The sequence below is a fragment of the Oncorhynchus tshawytscha genome, linkage group LG10 (assembly GCF_018296145.1).
Source record: "Oncorhynchus tshawytscha isolate Ot180627B linkage group LG10, Otsh_v2.0, whole genome shotgun sequence".
Classification (NCBI taxonomy): domain Eukaryota; kingdom Metazoa; phylum Chordata; class Actinopteri; order Salmoniformes; family Salmonidae; genus Oncorhynchus; species Oncorhynchus tshawytscha.
In genome coordinates, this window is record NC_056438.1 from 13,739,256 (window position 1) to 13,747,786 (window position 8,531).

Below are 8,531 nucleotides of genomic sequence, written 5' to 3' on the forward strand. Positions count from 1 at the left end.
TCAATGGGGGGGAAACGCTGACATCGGGTCACGTGGGCAGCGAGGGCGGACGTATAAAGACGCGGCGCTGTCCGCGGTTCTGAAAATACTCACTGAAACAGACACATACAACAACAGTAGGAGTTGGAAACCTAAAGCGAAAAATAACAAGTACTTTATACAGACGCTTCCGAACAATACAGAGCTTTATTTGTTTTAGGAAAACATTGGTGTATTGAGTTATAGAGTAGGAAGCTGAGTCAGAGAGAGGTTTGAGGAGTGACAGAATAACTACACCAGACTGCGCTTCTGGATTCATCACAAGACTCCAGGTAAGAAGGACAAACTTCTTCATAATTTCTTCATTTGAAAGTGATCAAAATGACTGACATACTAACTGACATGTAGCCTACAATTAAAAAAGAAAGTGGTGGAAATCTAAATGGCCATTGTGAATGTGTTACTGTTTGGGACATCCACCTTCCTTTTTGTTGGACATACTAGTTGAAACAAATACATTATGAACAGAAATGTTGGTACACAAGCTTACAAAATAATTGTTTTAAGACAAAGCCCAATAGGAACTATGCAAAGCCTACAAGGAAATGTGTGTGGATTAGAATGATTTTGATGAGTTTGGCTAACGATTGTGATAATAATGTTGACAATGATTACCGGAGATGGTGATAATTGTCATAACCATCATCATCAATCATAGCCACGCTTCTCCCCAGTCTTCCATCACCAACTGCCAAAAATAAAGACAAAGGGGGAAAGTGACGCTTTAAAGAGCCGCGTTTGGCTGCCTTAAATAATGGTTTTGCGCGTCAAACCAATGTTGATGCAGCTTTTAGAATATAGTTAACATCCTTTTGAGCATATTTTTTTATGTATATAAACACCAATTGCTTGGCTTGTTTCTGTACTCTCATGCATTCTCATGTTGCTGTGGTTGTACGGTTCTTGCACTTTTAATTTTGAAGCAACAGAGAGAAATTCCACCGGGTCGTAGAAGCGTGGTGCAGAGCAGATTATGGCGAGATAGGGCTTCTTAAAATCGGATTACTAATGTACTTTGAGAGAGAGAGAGAGAGAGAGAGAGAGAAAGAAGAGAGGCGGTTAAAATATGCTTTTTGATGACTGTACAAAGTGTAGCCTACCACACAGCTAAAATATTAAGTAGCCTATGACAAAGTGACTAATTAAGACTGCAAAGGATATACAATAATTGCAAGGTGATATAGATTATTGCTATACAGTTTCCACACACAGAACTTTACATATTAGGGAAAATCAGTCTCAATGGGAAGTGAGATGGATGGTGCCTCATTAGGCCAGGTCATTGTAGATTGTTTCCTAATCTCTCTCTGTGGATTACACTGATCCATCTGTGTTATAATGAGCGAGGGGTCAAACCTCAATACTGGTCCCAAATGGCACCCTCTTGACTATTTACTGCGCTACTGTTGACCAGGACCCATGGGGCTCTAGTCAAAAGTAGTGCACCATATTGTCAATAGGCTGAGCGTGCCATTGGGACGCACTTCAATGCGGCATCATGATCCTTTAATCTAGTAGGCCTATATCCTTTTTCAATCGCATCTAGATTCTAGGACTATAAATAGCTGCAACGCTCCAGTGGTTAGATCCAATGGGGTTATGTTTGATATTGTTGCGGCTGTAAAGGATTCGCATAAAGGAGATTATCAATTGTGATTGAATATCTGATCAATCTATTCATGCTTTTTGTTGTATTTCTCAGAGACAGAAAAACATTCATCTTAAATCGTTGAGCAGTTAGGGTACGTCATTTATGGATCGATATACTGCATAGGCTACAAAATACAACATGATCAATGTGACATCTGTTGTTGCCATGGCCACAGATATAAATGACCTTACAAGTCTAACAATTCTGCTAATAGTTCTCTGTAGCCCTATAGCGGCGTCGCGAGGAACGCGCCTTGGAACGCTTTCTTTCCGCGTTCACATGCGAAAGGCACATTAAAACTTGCAGCACCAGCTCGAGACACTGAGACTATTAAGTTTTTGTTAGAAGAGTGGAGGCGCGAGAAAATATGTATTTTAAAAAACTGTACAGCATATGTCTAATCGAACGGTTTAACCCGAATCGACGAACGAGGCCTATATATTATGTGTAAGGGATAATCAACGAGGGGCTCTGCGTTCTATGGAAAATAATGAATGACACGGTGTGTTCCACAGCGCGCTAGGAGTGGAACTGACCTTCCACAGAGTTGCATTATTTTCCAGAGAACTCAGAGCCACTAGTTGATTATATACCATTGGGTATAATTGAACACATTCGCCATAAAAATGTGTTTATTGGCCGGTATAAATGTGTTCAACATCCACTAAAATAGCTAGTAAGTTTACTAGATAGCTACAGTAGTTGCCATGGTAACCAGACAAACATACTTGCTAGTTTAGCTAACCAAAGTATCAGTCCTAGCTTGCTTGCTATTATGAAAATCTAATTCAACAATACCAATACTGTTTTCAATTCTACTTTTGCTTTCAAACGCAGCGCAAACAAAACTTGTAAAAATGAGCTATAGCCATCGAAATCTACCATGCAAATATATACCGTGCGTTATTTATAGGGGAACAATGCACGCTCAAGAATGCCCTTCAAGCCAATCAGAAAGGAGTATTCAATAACGCCATGGTATAAAGCTGAAAAGCATGGTGTAGAGCTGAAAAGTTAAATTGAGGAAAATCCAATTTGGACATGAAAGGTGTTGTTGTGAAAGCAATTAATGTGAGCCATGGAATTAAATGAATGGTTTATTACCATGAAAAGCATGCATGCCCATTCACAGACACCCAGCCAAGTCTAGTTGTTTTAGCTTACCTTGTATATGAACATTCGATTAACTATTGTTGCGGAGTGTTGCTTTTTGAGCGGTGGTCCTCTGTAGCTCAGTTGGTAGCGCATGGTGCTGGCAACGTCCAGATAGAGGGTTTGATTCCTGGGACCACCCCATACGTAAAATTAATGCACACTTGACTGCAAATCGCTTTGGATAAAAGCATCTGCTAAAATGTTATGTTACTAAATGTTGAGGGAAAGACATTGATAAACCATTTCAAACTGTGTCATACTAGTCGGCCATCTTGCGTGGGTCTCTGCTCAATTTATGTTATTTGTTGACCTGCACAGAGGGTGAATGAATATAGTGGTTTACCTATTATATGTGTGATATTTATGGGGGGAAACATGTATAGACTACTGAGTGTCTAGGCTTACCAGATGGCTAGACTGTAAATAACGATTTTGAGTTGCTTTCCGCTAGTTATCACATACAAAATTGGCTATAGCATAATAATTAATGAAAGCAGAAATGTGCTTTTTGGACTTCATTTAAAGGTTAAGGTTAGGTCTAAGGTTAGCAGTGTGGTTAAGGTTAGGGTTAGGTTTAAAATCACATTTTAGAAGATCAATTGTAGAAATGGGCAGGGTAGTGACAACCTAAATTGAGAAATGTTTTCACTGCTAGATGAGTATTGACTTTGACAACTCCACTTGGGCTATTTTCAATGGTTCACGTCGTCATTCCTTTACACAGGCCAACTCACTTCCAGCAATACATTTCACTTTAATGCTGTGAGCTAATGGTTTTATTGGCAATGAAACTACCTAGTTTAAAGAGGAGAGAACCTCAACTGAACTGTATACGGTATAGATTCATTAAACCACAAAACAATTTGTATCATCCCTGTAAAACCTTTCACTATAGATAAACACTTTACATTGTACAGGGGTAGGGGATTCCATAGAATTCAAATTCTATATTGGTTCACCAATGTTTACCATCCAAACATAAATCTCCTCTCTCTCTCTCTCTCTCTCTTTCTCCCCATTTCTTTCCAGGCACATAACCTTTCCTCGCTCCCCCTCCTCCACCCCACACGTCCGTTCTGTGTGGTCATGACGCAGAGCCAATTCGCCACAAGTGCCCTTATCCTACTGGTCATCCTGCTGGGACTCACCCTAACCCTTCCGTCTGCCACCTCCGTCCCTGTGCCGACTGAGACACACAGCCCCAGCGACAGCCATGCTCCTCCACCTCCTGGGCTTAGGCTACCAGAGGGAGAAAGGGATGTGCAGGAAGGGAAGAAGGGCGGACTTCCACGGAGAGAGAGAGCAGAGGAGGAGGAAGAGGAGGGGGAGCTTTTCGGAGACATGGACCCCAAAACATTAGCGGCTGTTCTGCTGGAGGCAATGAATAAGCCGCACGGGGAGAGGATGAACGGAGGCGTGGAGGATGGGAGGAAGGATGAGGAGAGAGGAGAGGAGGAGGAGAGGGAAAGTCAAGAGGAGAAGGGAGAGGAGGTGAGAGCTGCGTTGGAGGAGGGAGCGGACCGAGACAGGGACGGTCGAGAGGAACTCGAGTTGGTGATGGCCGCCGCTGCAGAGCAGGGCACGGAGGAGCGACAGAGGGAGGAGGAGGAAGAGAGGAAGAGAGCACAGGAGGAGGAAGAAAGACTAACAGAGAAGGTGACTAGCCGTACCACCAGCCAGACTGTTCCTGTGAAGGAGAAACAACCTCCGACGGTAGAAGGAAGAGGGGATGAGGTGGGAGTACAGGAGGTAGGGGCCAGAGAGGAGGCGCAGAAGGGACCTCCCATCTCCCAGGAGCTCCAACAAGAGGAGCAGGAGCAGCTAAGCCCAGAGGAGGTGCAGAACCTCCAAACCATGTTGGAGGAACTACAGAACTACAACACAGCCAACAAGAGAGAGAGGGAGTCCCAGGCCCAGGAGCAGAGAGAGAGGGAGAGCAGGGGCTACAACCAACATGACACAGACCAAGCCCTGATGGACAACCAGATAAAACCTAAAGCGAAAGGAGGATATCCACTAGCCATGTCCAAGAAGAAGCTCAAATGGCAGGAGGAGACTCAGAAAGCCCTGAACATGCCCACCTATAGAGGTGGCAACTTCATGGACCACTTTGACGACAATCTGGCTCACCAAACGTCTGAGGATGAGGAGGATGATGAGGGAGATGAAGATGAGGAGGAGGTGTTGAGCCCCCAGGAAGAGGAGAGGAGGGCAAAGGAGGAGCAGGAGGAGGTCAGGAGGCAGGCGAAGGAGGCGCAGAGGGCCAAAGCTGAGGAGGAGAAGTTGGCGGATATTGCCTCAGACATGCTCCTGCAGTACATGGTTAGACAGGACAAAGGGAAATACTCCAACCAGAACAAGAAGACCCTGCTGTCCAACGCAGCCGAGGACAAGCGCTCCGATGAGGAGGTGGTCAGCGAGGATGACGATATTGATCCTCAGACCATCGATAAGCTCATCGAAATCTCCAGTAAACTCCACCTCCCAGCAGACGACATTGTCGACATCATCAGCGACGTTGAGAAGAAGAAGAAGAAAGACACTCCTGAGATGTTACCCTGGCAACGACCCCAGCAACGACCCCTAGTTCCCCCAGCAGCCCCCGCATTTGACACCCAGCCTTCAGCCCCACGCAATCCCACCCTGAATCAGCCTTCTCCAGCTATCAACCCCCTCAAGGCCTGGTTCATGGACATATCCTCCTCAAAACAAGACCCAAACGTCTGGATCAAACCGCGACACAAGTCCTTTCGGACCTCCTCCTCCAACTACCCTGCCTATCCCTTCTACCAACAGAGGCCTTACCGAGGGTACTACCCCCTCTACTTCCCTCCTCCCAAGCCCAAACCTCGCTACTATGCCAAATCCTCCCTCAATGACCTCCTGTCGAATTCTCTGGACTACGACTTTGACTTCCCTCCCAAGAGGAGGTACCGTCCCTGGGTACAACCCCGCCCGAGGAATCCCCCTGTGGCTCTCCGGCAGAAGCTCTACTACCCCAAATACCTCCTCCCCTCACACCCCCGGACATACAACCACCTCCCCATCCCCATGGCCAAACCCCGGTCGTCGCCTCCCAGGGGTCAGGTTCAGCCTCGACGTCGGCATGGTTACTATTACCAAGCGCCCCCAGCGCCTCTAGTGACCAGGGACCAAGATTATTATGGGATGCAGGGGTTGGGGCAGCAGCAGCAAGACAGTGACGAAGACCTGGAGAACTACATTCAACAGGTCTTTATGAAACCCAGACCCAGAATGTATCAGTGAAAGGAGAGGAGAGGAGAGAAAGAGGGAGTGCGAGAGAGAGAGAGACAGAGAGAGAGAGAGAGAGACAGAGACAGAGACAGAGAGAGAGACAGAGAGAGAGAGAGAGACAGAGACAGAGACAGAGACAGAGACAGAGACAGAGACAGAGACAGAGACAGAGACAGAGACAGAGACAGAGAGAGACAGAGACAGAGACAGAGAGAGAGTGAGAGAGAGTGAGAGAGAGAGAGAGAGACAGCGAGAGCGAGAGAGGGGAAAAAGGGAGAAAGAGGTAACAATGGAATGTATATTTTCCTCACCGCTTACTTTTGATTTTGTTTTTGGGTTTGAGTCTCGTGTCTTTTTACTGTTTAGCTTGATTTTGGTCGAAAAGCGAAACAAAAATGTAATTTAGCAGGGGGGTTGGCTTTCATTCGCTGTAGAGTATAAAACAAACTTGCAGATAGAAGAGAAATATATAGGAGGAGACATCCATTCATTCCTCCACTTTGGATGATCACATGAGAAACTGAGGGTCATGGTCCAAAATTACTTCAAGAGGGGCACAAAACCAACCGTGTATAGATCTATAAAAGTTACAGAACTCTCCAATAGAACTCCCAGAACAACGACTCTCACCATGTCATCATGGAATCCTGACGGATATGAGGGAGCATCAGCATCATTCAGAGGACATTAAACATTGAGGGTGATTCCCAGATAGTACCTCATTCCTTATGTAGTGTAGAGTTCTAGGGGCCCTGGTCAAAAGTAGTGCACTACATGGGTAATAGGGTGCAATTTATGAAGCAGCCTGACAACCATGTTGCCCTTCATTCGAAATTTTTGAGTTTTGTAGCTGTTAACAAATACTCAGATGTCAATGTTTGGAACCAAAATGTGCAGTCAAACATGTTTATATTCCGAAAGACTAGCCATTGCTATTGGAGCAGAGGCCCCATCGATATTAAGCCTTACCAACATGTGTGTGTTAGGTTTTATTATTAAATGAGCATTTACATGATCATTCTAGTTATACATCGTTTGTAGAAAATTCAACTTGTAAAAAAAGATTGAATTGCACCTTTTCAAGAACTCACAGATAGAAGCAGTTAATCTAAAGGACAGCAGGAAAAGCCCCCCTCCATCCATACCCTTGGTAAGTTGCCATAATGCAGTCCGGGACTGTCAATATTGACCAAATATGTTTTCTTTTGTATTTTTTCCCATTTGAGTGTTACTTGTCTGTTTTTATCAATTCTGTTTTGTTTTTTTGTCATAATATTTTTGCATATATTGTTTGATTTTAATGTAAATTGCCCTTCTGCAGAAAATTTGATGATTTTATTTCTGTATTTGTAATGTACTTTATTTAGTTTTTTTTTTTTTTTACAAAGCAGTGCTAAGATTTACATATTCATACATTCCAAATATTTGTAAGACAAAGTGATTTTAATGAAAGAAGTTGAACATACTGAAATACAGTTTTATATTCCCTTATTATTATGAATTCCCCCTCGTCTTGCTGAAGGCGGTCAGCTTTGTTAAGGGGGTAGAATTCAATCGATTGACGCTCTTGTAGGGCGTAAAATGGGGTTGTGATCTCAATTCCACTCCATCTCAAGTCGATTCAGAGAATGAATTAGAATATTCAATTCACAAATAGAACAATGGTATGGGGATTTTTCAATGAAACTGACTTGAGTTGGAAAGGAATCTTCCCTCGCTCCCGATGAATGAGTGATATGAGAAGAGAAGAGGGACATTTAAAAAAACTCTGTGCTACCATAGAGGAACAAATATGGCTCTGTTTATGACTTTAGAGGCTGCAGAGAGGACCGGGATTCAGAATCTCCCCGGTGTCACAGGAAATCAATATCTAATCACCTCCAAATCCTTACTCATTTAATCTTGCCTTGGGAACCAAACCCCAACAAACTCCCATTTTGTCACGTTTACCCGCTCAAGTCTTGAACTAACCATGTGGCAATCTCATAGCTGAGACAAGGGCGCATCCCATAATGGATCCCTATTCCCTTCATAGCGCATTACTTTTGACCAGAGCTCTATCGGCACTGGTCAAAAGTAGTGCACTGCACAATATAGTGAAAAGGGTACCGTTTGAGACGAACCCATACACAGCATAGACAATCTCAAAGTGAAACCATTTTCAATGTGACTGATGCCACAGACGCTAGTGAAAAATCCCTTCTTTTACAGAATAGATGAGGGGACTAACACTGGGGGACATTGGGAGTGGTGTTTCATTTGATATGTGTGTTCCGCTTGACTGAGACTTATTCCCCACATAGTGCACTACCTTTGATTAAAGAAATGGCACCTTATTCCGTACATAGTGCCCTACTTTTGATCAAGGCCCGTAGGCCACTATTGGAAATAGTGTGTCATTTAGGATGCACCCTTGTGACGGTTCCAGTTC

At 44.1% G+C, this 8,531-nt stretch overlaps 1 protein-coding gene across 1 annotated transcript; it reads left to right on the top strand.

The window, feature by feature from the left end:
* The first annotated feature begins 231 nt into the window (after positions 1 to 231).
* On the top strand, positions 232 to 6,183 carry LOC121847621 (neurosecretory protein VGF-like). Its single transcript, XM_042329543.1, has 2 exons — positions 232 to 311; positions 3,875 to 6,183. The coding sequence occupies exon 2, from the start codon at positions 3,932 to 3,934 to the stop codon at positions 6,110 to 6,112; it is 2,181 nt and encodes a 726-aa protein (XP_042185477.1). The 5' UTR covers positions 232 to 311; positions 3,875 to 3,931; the 3' UTR covers positions 6,113 to 6,183.
* Positions 6,184 to 8,531: the final 2,348 nt, after the last annotated feature.

What these genes read in the sequence shown, in the direction of transcription:
- LOC121847621 (XM_042329543.1), top strand. Translation starts at nt 3,932, where the DNA reads ATGACGCAGAGCCAATTCGCCACAAGTGCCCTTATCCTACTGGTCATC.